The 21,712-nt window shown below is 34.7% G+C and overlaps 2 protein-coding genes across 2 annotated transcripts; one reads left to right on the forward strand and one right to left on the reverse strand.

The window, feature by feature from the left end:
- Positions 1-111: 111 nt before the first annotated feature.
- On the reverse strand, positions 112-2,819 carry LOC149684913 (uncharacterized). Its single transcript, XM_089870975.1, has 2 exons — positions 200-2,819; positions 112-155 (listed from the first exon to the last, which is right to left on the reverse strand). The coding sequence occupies exons 1-2, from the start codon at positions 2,817-2,819 to the stop codon at positions 112-114; spliced, it is 2,664 nt and encodes an 887-aa protein (XP_089727101.1).
- A 7,252-nt stretch (positions 2,820-10,071) lies between these two features.
- LOC149684914 (uncharacterized) lies at positions 10,072-10,695 on the forward strand. Its single transcript, XM_089870976.1, has one exon. It carries the CDS (start codon positions 10,072-10,074, stop codon positions 10,693-10,695), a length of 624 nt encoding a protein of 207 aa, XP_089727102.1.
- The last annotated feature ends 11,017 nt before the right edge of the window (positions 10,696-21,712 follow it).

Below are 21,712 nucleotides of genomic sequence, written 5' to 3' on the forward strand. Positions count from 1 at the left end.
GTATTGAACACACCTTCGAATATACGCTGCTCTCTCGAATGCTGACAAGGGCTTGATAAGCTTTTTTCTGCGCAGGTGCGACATAGACTAAACAATAATTTTGAATTAGATTTAAATGCAAGAATCGGAATGTATAGTTTTTTGGGGGCTAAAACCTTGCATTTTAACACGCCAAAATATTTATCTTTTTCTAAACTACAATTTCGCGTAAATATAGTAGGGTGCCCTTTTGGGAAGTCTTTAAATTTCATGACGAAACTATAAAGACTGCAGACGTCTCGATACAGTATCTTTTCACCCGGTTGACAGATATGCAACAATTTGAAGTTTTCTACCCTACCCCCGACAATCATTTCTCTCGATACTATAGAAGAAGGAAATGATACGGTATCGCAATAAGATTTATCTTCCTGATGGTTTCGAAGATATTCTTCAAAATCGCAACTCCACATGGTTTTAAATTCAGCATTCGGAGCGGCGTTTTTGATGTATTCTTCAATGTCTAGAGTTCTTTCGTATAACGCTTTGTTGGTTTTTCCAAGAAATGAATTGAAGCTAGACTGCTTTGTGTGTCTAACGCATCCGTGAAAAAAATCATTATGATATTGGAGAATAATTTCAGGATCGGGACAATAAGCATCGACTGGGAACTTTCCAAAGTATTTTTCACCCTGGATAGAAAAAGTAGTTTGGAAATTTACATTCCTTTGTTTAGCCTCGAGGGAGATCCATTTCATAGCTTCGCGACTTTGATTTTGATGTTGGTATAGGTACCCATTTTGCGGCACGATAGCTAAAGCGTATTCTTTCAAGTATGTGTGAAGGAAAAAACGTAGACAAGCACCCGAAATGGATATAGCGTTCATATTGAAAGGGTCGAAATTGGTAGCTTTTAGAAAAAGATTTTTAAATTTAACCATCGCTTCCTTTAAAACGGAAACATCCATTTGACAGTATTCCTCCAGCTCCTTGTTCATATCGTACTCGGTCTTACGCTTTTCTTCGTACCAAATTTCGAATTCTTTGTAATCCTTAGTCTTCATTTTTTCAGGTTGAAAATAAGATTTGTCAGGCAATTTTCCCTTATAATTCATAGTGTCGTGAGTCAAGAAAATAAACGGGAAAAACTGTTTCTTACATTCCCCCAGTTCAAAGGTTTTATTCAAAGATCTAAGAGAGCCGGCGACGAAATTCATCGAGTCCAAAAACTTGATATTTTGGTTTTTGATAAAAACAGCTAAAGCGCGGCTGCCGTTGAAAATTACTTGAGGTTTAATAAAGTAGTGATTAACTAAAGTGTTTAAAATCCAATACGAGTCGAAACGGGAACCGTTATGAGAAAAAATGACGTAGTTCTCAAATCGCGGTTTAATTTTCTTCATTCTTTTGGTATCATGCTGAACAAACGATTCCTCTGTTTGAAACAAGTAGTCCAAGTACTGTTTACAACAATCTTGCCCTTTGAAAGTCTTAAATTCATATGTTTCATCGTCCATCTCCATAGCACTGACAAGTAGGATGGCTACATGTTCTTTAGAGTCGGAAACGTAGCTTTCGCAATCGAAAAATCCATATTTCACGGGAGGATATTTTTCTTTTAAAGGCATAACGTAACACTGGTTCTTTTCATGCACAATCAAGCATTGCTTACATTTTTTTTCGCATTCGTGAATGCTATTGCTCAGAGTTTCAATTTCTTGACCGCATTGCTGACAACGTTTTAGTCGATCGCAAGTACCATTCGAAATATGTAACGATAAACACTCACTACCTTTAAAATAACGATTGCAAGATTTACACCTGATAACCTGAATTTCTTTAATCTCATGGAAGACGTTAAGTGATGAACATCTTTTACAATTTAATTCACCCTGCGAACAATGGTGGGCCCTTTTTTCGCTAGACTTATAAAAAACAACAAGGCATTTTGAACAATAACTTTCGCCGCCAAACATTCTCGAAATACTCTTTATCGCTACAGCGTGGTTTCGTAAAAGCAAAATAAAAATTTGTTTTCTACTCCATGGGCCGACGTAGTACTTTTGAAAGTTATCTTCCGCGTTGTATACAATAATTTGATATTCTCCTTGCAAATAATTTTGAAACCTTTGAATACCCGCTAAATTTACTGGACCGGGTAGTACACGAGCGTATGTAATCAGTTTAAGAGCTTCCACCTTCAGTAATGAACTCGTGGAGCTTTTCATTTTAACGAAATAGGTATAAAGATCCGATCTCTCTTTCGATTTACAACATCTCAAATCCGCCAAAACTTTCCCAATCACTAACGTCCTAGCAAAACAAAGATCGTCGCCATTTTGGAGAGTGATAAAATTTTTGTCAGCTTTAACAAATTTTTCCATTTCTACTATAGTTCTATTTCTAACACTTTTTCGGTTGGAAGGCCCGGATATCTCAAAATCGCAGTCGAGGAAAACAACATCAAATCTTAAAGAACTATCGAAAATAAAACCCCTTCTCGATTGTGCTACGTGCTCAATTGCAGCCAAAACACGTTCGCTAGTTAGCGAATTTAACGCCATTAATTTTAGATTTATAGGAGATTCGAGCTCCTCGGATTGAATGCATAAGCGAACTCTATCGTACGTTGGGTATTCATTTTTGATTTCCTTTAAAACACAATCGAGAATGTTTTGCAAATCTTCGTACATATGCGTTAATCTAATTTCGTCCGTGTTTTCGATATCAACGCGAAAATTAACCTGGTTACACTTGTATTTTCTAGAAGTTTTAACTGAAAGTTTCTCTATCTTGTAAAAATGTTTATAGTCTCGAATGGCTTCGTTTATCGAAACCATTCTGGGTAATGCGAAATATTAAATGCGCTCGAAAGAAAAAAACGTAAGGTTAAATATTAAAAACCGTCACCATTTACCTATAATATTAATAATACGAAAAAATTATCTGGTAATGCAAAAAGTATTTAGTCGTGCGATTTTGCCTTTTTAGCTTTGACGATATTTAAGATTTTCTTATGGGGATTTTCTTTTATCTTTTCTCCGAGCTTTTTCATTAAAATTAGAATACCTTTTAAATCATTTTCGCTCAAATCGCCTATGTACTGTACGCGCTTTGAAGGCGCTGTCCAAACATCCTGCTTGGCACATCGTTTTAAATCTTTATATTTAGTAGCTTTAATATCTAGGTAATATTCACCCTTTTTCTGCGGTATTTTAACAATCGAAGCGCATTGGTTAGAGCTTCGAGTATATACGCTTTCTAAACCACCTTCGTCATCCACGCAACTAACTTCAGTCATCATCGGAAGATTCATACTTTTCATTATCTAAAGATAAATATTCAGACTTGCCAGATCGTTTTCCCTTGCTAGAATCCATTTGGTTTTCTTCCTTTTCTTGATCCAAACGCGGTAAAGACTTGATCCACTCGAAGTGAAGATTGGAATGGATTTTGGGTGTTATCCATACCAGCTTTTATACACCATTTTTTTTTCACACCCCATTTTCGGTATTATGAAATTTGATTTCATAAAATGGTTACCATAAATTTAAGAACAGAGATTAGGCAATAGAGGGAATTACCAACATAATTACTTGAAATACCATGTCAAGATAAATTGCGGAATATATGTCAAGGAGAAAATTCTTGCATAAATTTATGCCATGATGAAATACCAAAGAAGTACAAAAAAAATTTCAAGAAAAAATTAATTAATTCTATACCATGATAAATTTTCGTGTCTAAAATTGAGTAATTATGTTGAAAACTTAAACTCGACTTGCGAAAATCATTTTAAAATTATTAAGCAAGAAATGCTAAGATTTTTTAAGATAATATACAGATGAATATATATTGAACAACGCTACACCCATTTGAGAAGAGTATATAAACGGAGGAGGAAAAATGGAGAAGTTCATCAAATTTTGAATCCCGATCAAGAAAGATCTGGTGAGATAAAAGAATCTGGCGCTATTTTTGTTATTCCATTGGATGTATGGACAATTTTGCTAAGAAACGAAAACATCATTTTAACCCCTTACGATGAAAATAAACAATATTCGGTTATTTTTTTGCCAACTCATCCAGAATACTTTGAAAAAATGCTTGTAGATTTTAAATTGAAAATAGAGAAAGATGGAGTTCATCTTAGACACGAAGTCCTTCCTATGTCTCAAAAACGCGGACTATGGAACCACGTAAAAGAGTTTTTCATTGAGAGAAAATGTATGGAAGATTTGTTTGGTTTTCGAGAATTGATTAACAATCACATCGCGCTTCTTGAATCTCAAAGAGATGAAATAAAACAAGCGTACGAGATAGTGTATGAGAAATTATCAAACTTCAAAGATGGCATTAACTTTTTAGAAATTAAGTCCCTCTCCGATGCAAAACCATCTATGAGAGAAATTTTAGAAATATTTTTCAATATCAGCGAGTATGACAATCTAGTTAACGCTCTGTCGCATCTCAATCTCGTCTTCGATGTTAGAGATGTTATAGGTTTTATTTTAACTCAGATTGAGTATTTGCATTCAAAATGTAACTGTTTAATATATTATTAAATCTAAAATAAGAAAACTTTATACCGGTATATTAAATATTTTTTATTTCGATTTTAATTTTTTTATTTTCTATTCAACTACATACAACACACCATGCCTGATTTTATAAATAATACAACCGTATCTTGTACAATGGTTGTTTTTACAAAATACGATCGTTTTTCGTCTACATACTGTTACCCTGATGTGGCTCGCGTTGTTGCAGTAAACACACATCAAAATGTCGCCCATTTTTGGCACTCGGCAATACCCAATTTGGGCGACTTGGTTCCAGTTGTAGACACTGCAAAAGATAAAAACTAATCAATTTTTGAATCCAATGAAATTTTCTAATTGCTTTAACTTGGTCTAGAAATATATCGTAAGCTAAACCACTGAACTAACACGAGAGTTTAAATTAAAGTGTTCGGAAAGTTAAAAATAGACTGTACTCAGGTCTTATAAGTGTAAGCGCTCCTGCATTAGTTCTCTCAGATCTCAAAAAGCCTCTTATTGCTTCCTCCCCATTGAATTCTTCAAATGCGTCCTCGCTAAATTATCATTAGTATCGCAATCAGTTATAGGTTTAATTGTAGAGATAAAGCAAACAATATACAATAGGGGGGACGGTGGAGATAAATTCTCCACAAACTCTCGAAGAAGTTCTTCATCTCGCAGAATAGGGCGTACAATCTGCGTTCTCCGCCTAATGTAGAAACAAAAACGGTGTTTATCATCTTATAGCTGTACTATTTTAAAACTTAAAATTTCTTTACTCACGCAGAATTGGATTGGGTGGAAGAGCTAACAGTGAAATAAATAAATAATAATTAAATATAGGGATATTTCTTAAAATAATTAGTCATAGATAATAATAAACCCTACACCTTCAGTACATAAGCTATCTCCTTACAAGATTTAGTAAATAATTGTTAGAAATATTTTAAACTTACCATTCATTTGATTGAGCATTAGACATTTTTGTTATTTATTTCGGATGTACTAGAGAAAGAATTTATGATGAAATATACTGATTTTCTTTAGCTTATATACCTTTTGAAAAAAACCCCGAGGTATAATAAAATACTAGATCTAACTTAAATTAACTGGAGTTATTTCAGTTATTGCGAAAGTGTAGTTAAATTTTACTATAGTAAAAACGAATCCGCCCCTTGACACAAGAAAAGGCGGTTGGTTTTATGTAGATTACCAAATTAAAGAATTTATTTTGAAAGCTGAGAAGGTAAAAAAAATATTATTTGACCCTTGACATAAGAAAAGGCGGCTGGTTTTATGTAGAATACCAAATTAAAGAATTTATTTTGAAAGCTGAGAAGGTAAAAAAAAAATTATTTGACCCTTGACATAAGAAAAGGCGGTTGATTTTATGGTAATAATAAATTAAAGAATTGATTTTGAAAGCTGACAAAGATAAATATTTAAAAAAGTAATTACATTGTTACAGTTATAATAAAGTTTTTATCATATTTTATATTCCAATTAAACTAAAAATATATAATTTAACACAGGTTTAGCGAAGTGTTTTAATAATATCTTTTGATTACAGATTTATACGAAAAAAAATAGATTTAATTCTAAACCAACCGCTAACATTGGCAGCTTTAGCCATGGACTATATCGAATCAAATAAAATCACACATTATGGTTATGCGCGAGAAGACGCTTTAAATATCCTATCTATAGGATATCACAACATATTGTTGAAATATTCGACAAAATATTCATCAATATCGAACATATTTTTTTTTGGTCGTCAATCGGTGTTAAAAATTGATTTGCGCGATTATGGAAGACATGTTTTAACATCAAAGTGTTACTCTCGCGCGCATCATAAAAACCAGATTTGTTGCGGACGACATGTGCTAATATACGAAAATATATTAGTACATGATCAGGAGATGGCTCAGGGAGCTATAAAATATTTTATCTTAAAAACTTTATACAAAATTTACAACAAACATGCAATGCCAAATCATTTTGACATTGAATTATATTTAAGACAAATCAGCACTCATGTTGAATACATGAGATGCAATTATGAGCTCTGTTTTTCTCAGGAAATACAGCTTCCAGACGGGAAGCCTGTATTTCCTATACTTCCTCAAAACAAGTTCGTCCATTTCGGTTTTTCTCAAAGTAAAGACAATGGGAGAAATATATTTATAATAGCAAAAAAATAATTTTACGAAACATGTCCCATTTTTTTTTTAAAATGTAATTTATCTGGTTAGGCGTTATTTAAATTAACACCCTGTTCCAAATAAAAAAATTAGTTAACATAAGAACAACAGGGCAAATGTTAAACTTTAACCTCGCATATCTCCAGAATTGAATTAAAAAAGGTAAATAATAGTATATTTTACGTTGGAGAGATTTAGTATAAATACCCCAAAAAATCATAGTTAAATCACTCATTCCTCGCTGAGAGTTTCACTGGGATCGACGAAATGATTTTCAACGTCATTGCTGTGATAATCAGCGCCAGTAAAATCGTTTTGGCAGTCTTTCTTGGTGCTGTTATCTTGGTAAGTCTCACTATATAATATTTTAATCACTACATTTGAATAAAATGTTCGGAGAATAATTAATATGGGTTTACAGCTAATCCACATTCATACCAAAGTTTGGAGAAGAGTAGCCTAACTTCTTGGTACCTCGGATCGGTAAGCCCACAGTCTTGAATGCATTATTTTAATCAGCTCATTTGAGTAAAATGTTCGGAGAAAAATAAATATCCAGGACTGTGGGTTTACAGATATCTATTCGATCATCGAGAAGAAACGCTACTGTTCAACATTTTCGAGATTTCTTCAGTCATTTTAGGAATAATCCACGTTGAAATTCCTGTTTGAAGACACTGAAACTCTACGTATACGGTAAACGAAACTTCTTAATTGTATTAATCTAATCTATTGTGTTCCGAAAAAACGCTTAGACGAACGTTAAATTAATTAAGAAGTTTGGTTTACAGAAACAACATTCACCGTGGCTTTCGAATTCTATTCTTCAGCGCGTTATAGCAAGTAATGCTATAGAGAATTACATTATAGACTACTTGAACTTAAATCTCGTCTCTTTTACAGAGCTTTCGCTATAAAAGTTCCGTGGCGCGTTGAAATTCCTGTTTGGAGACATTGAAACTCTACATATACGGTAAACCAAACTTCTTAATTGTATTAATCTAATCTATTGTGTTCCGAAAAAACGCTTAGACGAACGTTAAATTAATAAATAAGTTTGGCTTACAGAAAAAACACGCACCGTGGTTTTCGACTTCTATTCTCCAGCGCGTTATAGCAAGTAATGTTATTTAGAATTATATTATATTCTAGTTGAACACCTTTTTCTCCCTCTCTCACTGTTATACAGCGCGCCCGCCCTACACCTCCGCGGCGGCTAAACTGGTTTGGATGACTTTCACTTTCTCTCCGAGAGAGCGCGTGGGAGGATATTTCGGTTTAAAAGAAAATTCTTGAAACCATGTATAAATTATCAAAAAAAAATGTTTTATTTTTACAAAATTACTTATTTGATTTCGGTACAGAGTAAAAATTCATACGGGTGACATATTTATAATACTCGTGACTTAAACAAAATAACGATTCGGCTAACCAATACGGTAACAAAATTACTTTCTTTAATATCTCGTAGATGATGCGACAAATAAATAATAATGGCGAAAAAAATACGAGTAGAAAATATATATCATTTGTTAGCAAGGCTATTACGAATGATATAGGGATAGTAATCGGCATTAACAATACCAAAAACACAGCGATAGGATACTTTGACGGTGTGTTTAAAAGCATAATTACTATAATACCCACGGATATTAATACATGCTCAAAACAAAAATAAATTGGAGCATCTGGTGAACCTTTCATCTTGTCCTGTTTTATCGATGAAATGAGGCTTTTCACCAAAATCCGTCATTTATAGATATAGGAAAAATATCTACCCCGGGGAGGTGGGCTCGCTAACACGACACTTGTTTATTTTGGGGGCGTGGTTGTTTACTTTTCTCTTAAAGTACAGGGTTTAACTACTAATCTGAAGTTCGCGAGTTCGATCCTCACTCGAATTATGATTTTGGCGCTGATTTTCGTAAATAGAATACTTGATTGATAAAGAGATGAAATGATTACTAACAGTCTCGATAGCGCAGTAGGTAGCGCGTCAGTCTCATAGTCTGAAGGTCGTGAGTTCGATCCGCACTCGGGCATGATTTAGGCGCTGATTTTCGTTAATAGAATACTTGATTGATAAAGATGTGAAATGTTTAAACAACAGCCTCGATAGCGCAGTAGGTAGCGCGTCGCTCTTATAATCTGAAGGTAGTGAGTTCGATCCTAACTCGAGTTATGATTTTTGCGCTGATTTTCGTTAATAGAATATTTGAATGATAAAGAGGAGACGTGCTATTCAAACAGCCTCGATAGCGCAGTAGGTAGCCCGTCACTCTCATAATCTGAAGGTCGTGAGTTCGATCCTCACTCGAATTATGATTTTGGCGCTGATTTTCGTAAATAGAATACTTGATTGATAAAGAGATGAAATGATTACTAACAGTCTCGATAGCGCAGTAGGTAGCGCGTCAGTCTCATAGTCTGAAGGTCGTGAGTTCGATCCGCACTCGGGCATGATTTAGGCGCTGATTTTCGTTAATAGAATACTTGATTGATAAAGATGTGAAATGTTTAAACAACAGCCTCGATAGCGCAGTAGGTAGCGCGTCGCTCTTATAATCTGAAGGTAGTGAGTTCGATCCTAACTCGAGTTATGATTTTTGCGCTGATTTTCGTTAATAGAATATTTGAATGATAAAGAGGAGACGTGCTAATCAAACAGCCTCGATAGCGCAGTAGGTAGCCCGTCACTCTCATAATCTGAAGGTCGTGAGTTCGATCCTCACTCGGCGCAAGATTTTGGCGCTCATTTTCTTTAATAAAATACTTGATTGATAAAGAGATGAAATTTTTAATAACAGCCCTGATAGCGCAGTAGGTAGCGCGTCAGTCTCATAATCTGATGGTCGTGAGATCTATCCTCACTCGAGTTATGATTTTGGGGCTGATTTTCGTTAATAGAATACTTGATTGATAAAGAGGTGACGTGTTATTCTAACAGCCTCGATAGCGCAGTAGGTAGCCCGTCAGTCTCAAAATCTGAAGGTCGTGAGTTCGATCCTCACTCGGCGAAAGATTTTGGTGCTGATTTTCGATTATTAAGTACTTGATTGATAAAGAGATGAAATGATTAATAACAGCCTCGATAGCGCAATAGGTAGCGCGTCAGTCTCATAATCTGAAGGTCGTTGATAATTTCAATTATTTATTAATGGGTATTGATTGTTTCTCTAGAAAAGGTTTCATTGTCCCTTTAAAGCGAAAGACGGCCGACGAAGTATTGAAAGGTTTAAAAATTATGTTCTCTCCGGATAAAAGCAATTCGCCTCGCAAAATCTATTTCGATTCGGGTAAAGAGTTTGTTAATTTCAAAGAAAGAAAGAAATATTAAATTCGACACGATGACTTCCGAACCTCACCACGCCCCTTTCGTAGAAAGATTCAATAGAACGATTAAAACACGAATGCATAAATATTTCACCCATTATAATACTTACAGATATATCGATCAAATTGATAATTTTCTTAACGCCTATAATTCGGCTTATCATTCGAGTATTAAAATGGCTCCGAATAACGTCAACCCTATCAATATTTTAAGAGTTTATAAAAATATTTATAAAAAAGACCAGAAAACGAAGAAAATAATCGTTAAGACTCCCAAATTTCAATTGGGGGACTACATACGCGTGTCGAAACTGAAATCGGCCTTCGCTAAAGGGTACGAAGGAAACTTTTCGATCGAAGTATTTAAAATTGTCGGTATTTTAAAATCGAGAGTTCCACATTTACATAAATTGCAAGATTTGGAAGGTTCAGATATAAAAGGGTATTTCTACAGTCAACAACTCATTAAATGCTCCAAGCCTCGTAGCTTCAAAATAGAATCTATTCTCAAGAAAAGAAAACGTAAAGGAAAACTAGAATATTTCGTGAAATTTTTAGGTTTACCCAAATCTCAAAATTCTTGGGTGTTAGCCGAAAATGTCGAACAAATCGGGATTTTACCTGACGCTACCGAGTGATTCCTCTATGGATTTTTTCCCTTCGAACAAAATCTCGTCGTATATTACAAAATTACCTAATCCTATTAATTTAGAAAGTTCCGATAAAAATTGGGAAGTAGCTTTAGTAGAAATTATATATACAAACAGTTTCTATAACGTTTTAAAAGAAAACGAAAAAGAAAAACTCGCGAGGAAAAAAGAAATACATTCAAAAGCTTGCAAACGAAAGAAAGAAAAAATCAAAAAACCTCTCCCTTCTAAACGCCCCTTTTCTAGTGAAAGGAGCAAAGTTTGTTGGAAAACAATTAATAGGCACGTCTCAAAACGTTTTAAGCGACGTAGTTAAAGGCGAAAATCTTAAATAATCCGTTAAAAGAAGAGCTACCGAAACGTTAGAAAATGTTAGAAAACAATACGGATCTGGTCTTAAAAAAAGAAAAACTACTAAGAAAAAAGATAGCCTAAAGAAGAAGAAGAAGAAGAAGAAGAAAAACACTATAAAACGTCGTGTCAAGAATCATTTGAAATCAGTTGAAAGAAAACTAGCGTTTAAGACGCCACGTGATATTTTCTCCAAATTTTAATTAAATAAAAAAGAAATTAAAAATGGCTGAAATAGTTCTTTCGGAATTGGACATGCATACAATTCCTCCAACGCAAACGTCTGTCGAAAATATAAAAACTATCGCTGTACAACCTTTAACATCTCTGAAAGGAGATCAACCTATCGAATTTGATTGCCCAGGTACGGGTAACGAATATACCGATACTTCTTTAATAATGTTATACACTCGAAATAAAATAACCGATGAAAATGGTGACGATATAGGCGTTACGGATAACGTAGGTCCGGTAAATAATTTCGGACATAGTCAATTTGAAAGAGTAGATTTATACGTCAGAGATTGTCTCGTTACGGCTTCCGCTAATATGTACGCCTTTAACGCCTTTATATCTACTATAACGACTTACGGTTCCGACGCTATGAACTCTCATTTACAAACGGCTATGTTTTATAAAGATACTGCCGGGAAAATGGATTCTCTCACGGAAAACCAAGGATACCTAAAAAGAAAATCGTTTTGCGCGAAATCTAAAGAATTCGAAACATATTTTGCTCTTTGTTCGGATTTTTGTAACGTTTCAAAACTTTTAATTAATGGTGTAGGGTTAAGATTGAAACTTTATAGAGCCAAATCTTCGTTTTTTTTATACACGGAAAAGTGTATAAAAACGAAATAGTCGAAGCTATTCTGTACGTTCCTAAAGTTCAAGTCGCTCCTAAAATATTATTGGCACACGAGCACGCCTTAAGTGTCAAAGCGGCTCAATACGCTTTCACTCGCACCGAAACGAAAGTTTTCACAATTTCTCCTAACATATTAACTACTTCTATCGAAAATTCTAAGGGAGCGGTAGCTCCCTTAGATAAGGCCTGATGACGGCTTTAATGTATAAGGAAGGTTTTTGGATTGGTTTTAACTTTTCTCGTATTAAGTTTACTGTTTCGAAATTTTCCTACTGAACTAAAATCCGGGCCCTTAATATGTGGTAAAAATTTCAAGATGATCCACCTAATACTTTATTTTATAAAGCATAAAGTTGCTAAGGGTGGTTTTCATTTCCATAAAATTAATCACAGATTTTGGCGAAAAACTAGAGAATCTCCATAGAAATAACATGGGAAATTTTCCAAACTTACCCATTTTGTAACTACCCTTACAAAAATAACTATACGTTTGATAGATTTGAAAACGGTCTTAAATGAAAGCCCCATTTCTAAAGTGGGCGCCAGTTTTTGTTTCATTAAGAAAAACAAAGTTTAAGTATTGTTTTTAATAGTTTTAAGTACCTGCTCCAAATTACAAGGTTTACCTTTAAACTGTGGAACTTAAGACTTTTTTGCTTGGGTTAAGTAATAAAGAAAGTCATTCCAGGACTTACGTCGTTTTACTGCGGATAATCAAATTGGTAGGACAATTAGCTAGTTTAATTGTCATTATAACTATTGCGCGTCCAACTAATTTAGTTGCGAAGTACAGATTAAACTTAATTAAACAAAATAAGCAATTAAAGATAATTAAACAAAATAAGCAATTAAAGATAATTAAACAAAATAAGCAATTAAAGATAATTAAACAAAATAAGCAATTAAAGATAATTAAACAAAATAAGCAATTAAAGATAATTACCAATTATAGGTAATTAAATTTTTACACGAGTCTAAACTATAACATCTGTTTGTGTACAAGTCTACGGAATCTGTTTAAGCGCAGACCTACAGAATATTTTTGTGCAAAGGAGTATAAAATCATTTCGTTCACAGGCCTAAGGAATATTGTTTTACACAGGCCTCTGGAATATTGTTTTACACAGGCCTATGGAATATTGTTTTACACAGGCCTATGGAATATTGTTTTACACAGGTCTACGGAATGTTTTTGTGCAAATCTGCATGGAATCCTTTTGAGTATAGGAGTATGGAATCTTCTGTGCACAGGGCTATGGAATTTTTTGTTCATGGGTCTATGGTATATTTATGTGCAAAAGTCTGAAGAATCTTTATGTGCACACAAGTCTGAAGAATCTTTATGTGTACACAAGTCTAAAGAATCTTTATGAGCACACAAGTCCTAAGAATCTTTATGTGCACACAAGTCTGAAGAATCTTTGTGTCCAAGTGAAAAATCTTTATTTGCACAGGTCTATGACTTCTGTTTGTGCACAGGTCTATGGAATCTGATTTGCTCATTTCTATGACATCTCTTTTTGCGCAAGTCAATAACATTTGTTTATGCTCAAGTCTAAAACATCTGTTTGTACACAAGCCTAAAACATCTGTTTGTGCACAAGTCTAAAACATCCCTTTGTACACAAGACTAAAACATCTGTTTGTGCACAAGTCTATTCCATCTGTTTGTGCACAAGTCTAAAGCATCTGTTTGTGCACAAGTCTAAATCATCTGTTTGTGAACAAGTCTATAAGACCTGTTTATGATCAATTCTATAACACCTACTTGTGAACAAGTCTATAACATCTCTTTGTGCACAAGTCTATAACATCTGTTTATTCACAATTCTATGACATCTGTTTGTGCACACGCGAATGACTTCTGTTTATTCACAATTCTATGACATCTGTTTGTGCAGACGCGAGTGACTTCTTTCTGAGCAAAGGTCTACGGAATATTTTTGAGCACGGGTCTACGTATTATTTTTCTGCAAATGGGTTTGAAATCTGTTTGAGCATAAGGGCACTGAAAATGTTTGTGCATAACTCTATGGAATCTGATGTGCACATGTCTATAACATCTCTTTTTGCGCGAGTATGCGACATTTCTATGTGCACAAGCCTGTGATTTCTATTTGTGCACAAGTGTACGAAATATTTTTATGCATTGGTGTACGGAATATTTTTATGCACAATTGTACGGAATATTTTTGTGCACAGGTGTACGAACTGTTTTTGTTCACAGGTGTAGGGAATATTTTTGTGCATAGGTGTATGGAATATTAAGGTGAAAATGGATTTGGAATATTTTTGTGCACAGGTGTACGGAATATTATGGTGAAAATGGATTTGGAATATTTTTGTGCACAGGTGTAAGAAATATTTTTGTGCACAGGTGTACGTGATATTTTTGTGCACAGGTGTACGTGATATTTTTGTGCACAGGTGTACGTGATATTTTTGTGCACAGGTGAACGTGATATTTTTGTGCAAATGGGTAAGGTACATTTTTGAGCATAGGGATATGGAATGTTTTTGTGCAGAGGTCCATAGATTATTTTTGTGTACAGGTATATGCAATGTTTTTGTGCAGACGTCCGTGGAATGTTTTGTACACCGGTCTAGGACATATGATTGTGCACAAGTCTATGGCATCACTTTGTGCAAAAGTCTAAGGGATGTGTTTTTGCACAAATATTTGACATCTATTTTTGCACAAGTCTATGGTATCTGTGTGTACAGGTCTACAAAATATGTTTGTGCACAAGTCTGAAGAATCTTTATGTACACAAGTCTACGGAATCTCTTGTGCAAATGTCGGTGACATCTCTTTTTTGAGGAAGTCTATGAAATCAGTTTTTTACACAAGCATATGACATCTGTTTGTGCACAAGTCTATAACATCGGATTGTGCAAAACCGTGTGACTTCTGTTTGTGTACAAGTCTGTGAAATCTATTTGTGAACGAGTCTGCGTAATATATTTGTGCGCAAATCTATGGAATCTGTTTATTCGCTAGTCTACGGCATCTGTTTGTGCACGGGTCTTCGGAAAATGTTTGTGTAAATGAGTGTGGAATATTTTTGAGCATATAGGGGTATGGAATGTTTCTGAACTGGTCCAAGGCATGTTTTTGTGCACAGGTCTATGTCACATGTTTATACAAAAGCCAATTGAATATTTTGTGCATAGGTCAATGGAATATTTTTGTGCACAGCACGGTTTTATGAAATATTTTGTGCGCAGGTCTAGGAAATATTTCTGTGCAAATTGTTATGGAATAGTTTTGTGCTATGGGTATGAAATCTTTATGTACACAGGTCTATGGAATCTTTAGCGCGCAGGTCTAAGGAATCTTTATGTGCACAAGCATATATAATGTTTTGCGCACAGTTCAATGAAATATTTTGTGCACATCTCCATGGAATCTTTTGTGCACAGGTCTATGGAAACTTGATGTGCACAAGTCTATAGAATGTTTTTGTGCACATGTCTATGACTTCTGTTTGTGCACAAAACTATGGAATCTGGTTTGAACATGTCTATGCCATCTGTTGTGCACAAGCCTGTGACTTCCACTTGTGTACAAGTCTACGCAATTTGTTTGTGCACATGGCTACCGAATCTGTGCACAGATCTCCGGAATCTTTTTGTACACAGGCCTACGGCATCTGTTTGTGCACATGTTTACGGAATTTGTTTCTTTACAGGTCTACGGCATCTGTTTGTACACAGGCCTACGGCATATTTTTTTGAGCACAGGTCTAGGGAATCTTTTGTGCACAGTTTTATGGAATCTCTTTGGGCACAGTTTTATGGAATCTCTTTGGGCACAGGTCTATGGATTATTTTTGTGCACAGGTCTATGGAATCGTTTTGTGCAAATGGGTATGGAATCGTTTCGTGCAAATGGGTATGGAATCTTTATGGAAACAGTTCTATGACTTCTGTTTGTGCACTAGTCCGTGGAATCTGATGTGCACATATCCTTGACATCTCTTATTGCACAAGTCTATGATGTATTTTTGTGCAAGTCTATGACATCTGTTTGTGCACAACCCTGTGACTTCCGTTTGTGTCCAAGTATCCAGAATCTGTTTGTGCACATGTCTACGGTATCTGTTTGTGCACGTGTCTAGGGTATCTGTTTGTGCACGTGTCTACGGTATCTGTTTGTGCACAGGTCTACGGAATATTTTTGTGCACAAGCCTACTCAATCAGTTTGTGCAGAGGTCTAAGGAATCTGTCTTTGCAAAGGCCACTGCATCTGTTTGTGCACAGGTCTAAAGAACATTTTTCTGCAAATGGATACGGGATATTTTTGTGCAAATGGATATGCAGTATTTTTGTGCACTGGTGTACGAGATATTCTTGAGCATAGGGGTATGGAATTTTTTTGTGCAGAGGTCCATGGAATCTTTTTGTTTACAGGTATATAACATCTCTTTTTGTACAAGTTTATGACATCATTTTGTGCGCAAGTCCATGACATCAGTTTGTGCTCAATTCTAAGGGATCTGTTTGTGCACAATTCTAAGGGATCTGTTTGTGCACAATTCTAAGGGATCTGTTTGTGCACAAGTCTACGGGATCTGTTTCTACACAATTATATGACATGTGTTTTCACAAGTCTATGTTATCTACGAAATATGTTTCTGCACTGAGGGTGACCACAAATAACCTTGTAATAGTTATAGGAAAATAGAAAATTTACAATTGATTTACAGGAAATTATAGGAGACTAGCTGTTACCCGCGGCATCGCTTGAGTGTAGTAAGAACTTCCATCAAGTATGGGTGCATTTTACTGATTCGACTAATATTTTTGTAGCATCCTAGGAGCGAAGGCACTCGGCGTCGCCCATCAGCTCGTCGGGACATTTTTTATTACTTTACACGCAGACATTCTATAAAGAATGGTTTTTAAATATCTGGCCGCCATTTAAAAATGATGGCAACAAATCGATCCCGAAAGACCATTCAGCCCGTCTATAGGTTACAGGAATCCAGTGTACTAAATATTTGTGAAATCGGTTTAAACGCGCGGACTTTCTTACAAAGAGAAGATTTGTTACATTTCTGGGCGCCATTTATTAAGATGGCGGCGGATTGGAAAATTTTTTCTTAGTACGCGCCTACTACTTACGAGTAACGTTCCTCCAAATTTTCAGCCTTCTGGGGCCTGCGGTTTGGGCTGGGCGATGATTATCAGTCAGTCTGTCAGTCAGTCAGGAATTTAATTTATATAGATATAGCATAAGTTTATAAGATATGTTCCATAAGTGTGTCACTCGTTAATGAGAGCTTGTCATGAAGTGACGTAGGTGAAACGTCATAGATTCTCGTAAAGCGACGCCTAGTGAGGCGCTGTCAAAGGCTTAGTACAGACTAAAGAGGAGGATGGACTGCAAAACCGAGTGTAGTCAATTCTCACGTCGTTCTTGAACTAGCTCTCATTAAGCCTCTAACATTACGAAGTATGGGTAGTGATATACTTATGGAACATATCTTATAAACTTATGATATAGATGTATAATTAAAAAACAGGTAGAGACAAGAGAACTACTCTTGAAAAAATAGCAAAATATAGGTTGCAAATGCTTTGAAAGTAATAAGCCAAGATTTACAAAGGAGCTTTGGTTTAATTATAACAATAAGATCGTAAGATATGTTACATAAATTTGTCACTGGAAACCGAGAGCTTGTCTCGAAGTGACGTAAATGAAACGTCATAGATTCTCGTAAAGCGACGCCTGATGAGGCCCTGTCAAAGGCTTAGTACAGACTAAATAGGAAGATGGAGTAGAAAATCGCGTTTAGTCAATTCTCGCGTCGTTCTCGAACTAGCTCTCATTAAGTCTCTAGCATTTCGAAATATAGGAAGTGTCATACTTATGGAACGTAATCTTAGAAACATATGCTATAACTTTAAAACATCACAGACTTCCCTGACAAATATTTTTAGAGGCTTCCATAGCTTTGGTGATATATAACAAAACCAAAAGTGAGAGCGCACAAAATATCTACAATTTCAAAAAATAGGAAAATATAGGAAAATTATCGAAATTATAGGAACTAATAGAAAGACATCCGAAAATAGGAAAAATTATAAAATTTGGGAAATGTGGTCACCCAGCGCAGGTCTATGGAATATGTTTGTGCACAGGTGTATAGATTGTTTTTGTACACAGGTCTACGTAATAATTTTTTAGCCTAAGTCTTCGGAATCTATTTGTATTATTGCATCCACTGTGCTTTGCACGTGAAAACGACGGGAAGGCAATTTGAGTTGGACTGGGCGTTGAAGCAATCAAGATTAATACTTCTATAATAGATGGTTAGGGCTTTGTTAGTTCAAACGTGGTAACTAATATACGCGCAACACCACAAGACTTAAATGGAGCGCCTGCTTTTCAGTATACGTTTTAAAATAGTAGTTTCTAAACAGTTTTAATTCATATTAAGACTGAAGTGACAGATATTAATAAAAACTGTCTTTGTACACAAAGACGCGAAAAAGTAAGAGATAAGTGTAGAAAATTAATTGTTTGAAGTAACAGATATTCAAATTTTCATTTTTGAAGACGTGATTATAAAACATCAATTATTTGAAAAAATTTCTTATCTTAGTTTTTTTCACAAAAATTTCAGAGAAACTACCTTGATACTACTGTTTATTTTCGAGAAACATTTGCTTCGAGGAAGTTCAAATACTCGGATATCTGAAAAATAGAGCTAGAAGTATTTATTTTTATATTTCAAAATTGAAAATATTGCGAACCGAAAATTACATTCGCCCTTTGACTGTGATGTAGTTATTAGAGTCAAAAGGATCTGTAGCTTGATCGTGATCTTTTGAGAGATATACAACACGTCAATTTTTGGAACCTCGAAAGCTTTAAAATAAACGAACACGTTTTGTTAAGTTTTCATGCTTGATTTTGTCTGCTATCAAAAATTTTCTGCCCATTTTATTCTCCTTATAGGCCCGAATACTCAAACTAACTCTAAATTTTAAAAAGAAAATAAAATGCATACGTTTTCTATTTTTAAAATGATGCACATGTTTAAGGATAAAATATTTTACTTAAGGAATTTTGGTGAAAAAAACTAAGATAAGAAATTTTTTCAAATAATTGATGTTTTATAATCACGTCTTCAAAAATGAAAATTTGAATATCTGTTACTTCAAACAATTAATTTTCTACACTTATCTCTTACTTTTTCGCGTCTTTGTGTACAAAGACAGTTTTTATTAATATATATTTAGGACCCAACCGTAATAGGTCTTTAGTATGTTTCGTAGATCACGAGGCGTATAATGGGTCTTTCTCGAAAAACCCTTTAAATTTTGAAACTTTCGGACTTAATTATATAGCGTTTTTTGCAAACTCTGAACAAATACCTTCCAAACCTTTAAGGCCTGACTTTGACAAGGGGCTGTACGTACGATCTTACTATACTCTTTTCAGCGGCTCTGACACACACTATAGTAAACATTAGTTTCGAAGAATTTGCAGCTGGTTACGCCATATTCTGCTTCGATTTAAGTCAAGATAATTCCGCTAGTCAAACAAATCATTGGAACCTTGTTCGACAAGGGCAGCTGAGGCTAGAACTAGGATTTAAAAAGGCTCTCGCGAAAACACTCAGTTGTATCGTATTTTCGGAATTCCAATCTTTGCTAGAAATTGACAAGAATAGAAACGTCTCTATTGTTAGTTAAACACAATGAATGCCCAAGAAATAACGACTATTTTAAAGAATTATAAACATTTCAAAGGGGTTTACCCTAGTGACATGTTACCGAAAATAATAGAAAATTACCCTTCATCGGTAATAGTAAATTTAGATCCTAAAGGGGCTGAAGGCTTTCATTGGATTGCTTTATACTTTGACGGACGTAAAAACGCCTACTACTTCGATTCACTAGCTATTGGGAATGTAGTACCATCAATCAGGATATTTGTCAAAACGAATTCTTCTAAATGGTCTTATAACAAAAGAATACTACAATCCTTATCAAGTTCATTTTGCGGACCCTTTTGCATCGCCTATATTTTACATAGATCTAAGAAAAGAAGTTCCGCCTCTTTCATGAAAAAATTCAAGAAAGATCCTTTGAAAAAACGAATTTATTATATCCAAAATGTTTAAAAGCATTATTTCTAAGAAACCAAAAATGATGTTCGACAGTAATTACTATAGTTGACAGGGTATTATTAGCATTAATCTTCGCGCCACTTTTGTTTTCTCGGGGTAGTATAAATAGGACCTATCCCTATTGGGACTATTCGTACTCTTCAACTAGAACTACGCTGGTACGGATCTTCATTTTTTCTCCGACAATATGTCTAAATCAGTCGTGGTAGAATTCGACTATCTTTTGGGAAAAACTAAAGAAAATAAGCGTCCGTCGTTTATACCTAAAGAATTGGCCATCGCTACCGTAGAATCAACACCCTCCGTCATTTCATGGACCTTCAAATCGCCGTACGATGAATACCACGTAGATCCCGATAACCGACGAACCAATTTTTATACTACCCGATACATCCACGGAATTTCTTTCCGAGATGGTGACGTACCTTCCCATAGACTATCCGCATGCTTTAATTACGCAACGCGAGACGTTGCCACCTATTTTTCTAAAGGAAAAGAAAAATGCGCTTTTTTAGAACAAAAGTTTAATATTAAAGACGTTATTGTTTTAAACGAAATTGGTTGCCCTAAGGCAACGGACATTGAGGATGAGCCCCCCGTTAAATGTTTATTCCCCCATCGATTTCTCTCCCATCGCTCAAAACCGTGCGCTTTTGAGAGAAGCGTACTATTTGCTTCGTATTTGTATAAAAACAAAGAAAATATTAACTTTTAAATTTTATTTCTAATTGTTCATTCTTAATTATTTTGTATTTTTATTTTATTGTAATTAAATATTTTTAAAATGCATATATATCGATCTTATTTATTTTGACGTCATACACCTTTTTTTTAACTTCCTATAAATATCTCTACATCGTCGACAAATTTCTCATTTACGATTTGGACTCCCCAATATGAACTACGAAATTCAAAGATATCACAGTTTTTGTCATTTTCCTTTCCCCGAAATTGATAAAGGAACTTTAGCTAGAGCGGGCTTTTATTATTTACATTATTATGTCATTATGGTGATCATTTACGTTGTTTTCATTGTAACGGTATTTTAAATAACTGGATGAAAATCTCCGACCCTTTCGAAGAACATTGGAAACAATTTCCTACTTGTAAATTTATAAAAGGATATCCTACAAATAACATACCGAGAATACCCGATGTACCCGATATTATACGTCTTAAATCTTTTAAAACTTGTCATGATTTAACTAAAATAGAAGAAGAAAAATACATAAACTAAAAATTATGGTTAAATTTAATAATGTTATAAAAATATATCATATTCCCCACGAAGATTGAAGAAATTATTTTTTAATAGATAAATTAAGATTTAAACATAGAATACATCAAATAAATATATTATTAGGACCTTTTCTTATTAAAAGAACCAACGAAAACACTTACATCACCCCAACACCCCCTTCCCGATCAATAATTATATAAAAGAGAATTCGAACGCTTTCGAATCAACATTCGCTAGTTTACAACCGAACGAGCAACATCACGCCAAAATGTCTTCCGAAATTTCTAATAAAAGACCTATCGAAAACCCTGAATCTACCGTTACTAAAAGAAAGAAGATGGAAGGACGTCTTAAGAAACTTAATTCGAAATTTCATCTTAGTAAAACGCTTTATCTTACAT

The sequence above is a fragment of the Phalangium opilio genome, unplaced genomic scaffold (genome assembly GCF_054372755.1).
Source record: "Phalangium opilio isolate 3A_F unplaced genomic scaffold, DU_Popi_V2 ptg000032l_1, whole genome shotgun sequence".
Taxonomy (NCBI): domain Eukaryota; kingdom Metazoa; phylum Arthropoda; class Arachnida; order Opiliones; family Phalangiidae; genus Phalangium; species Phalangium opilio.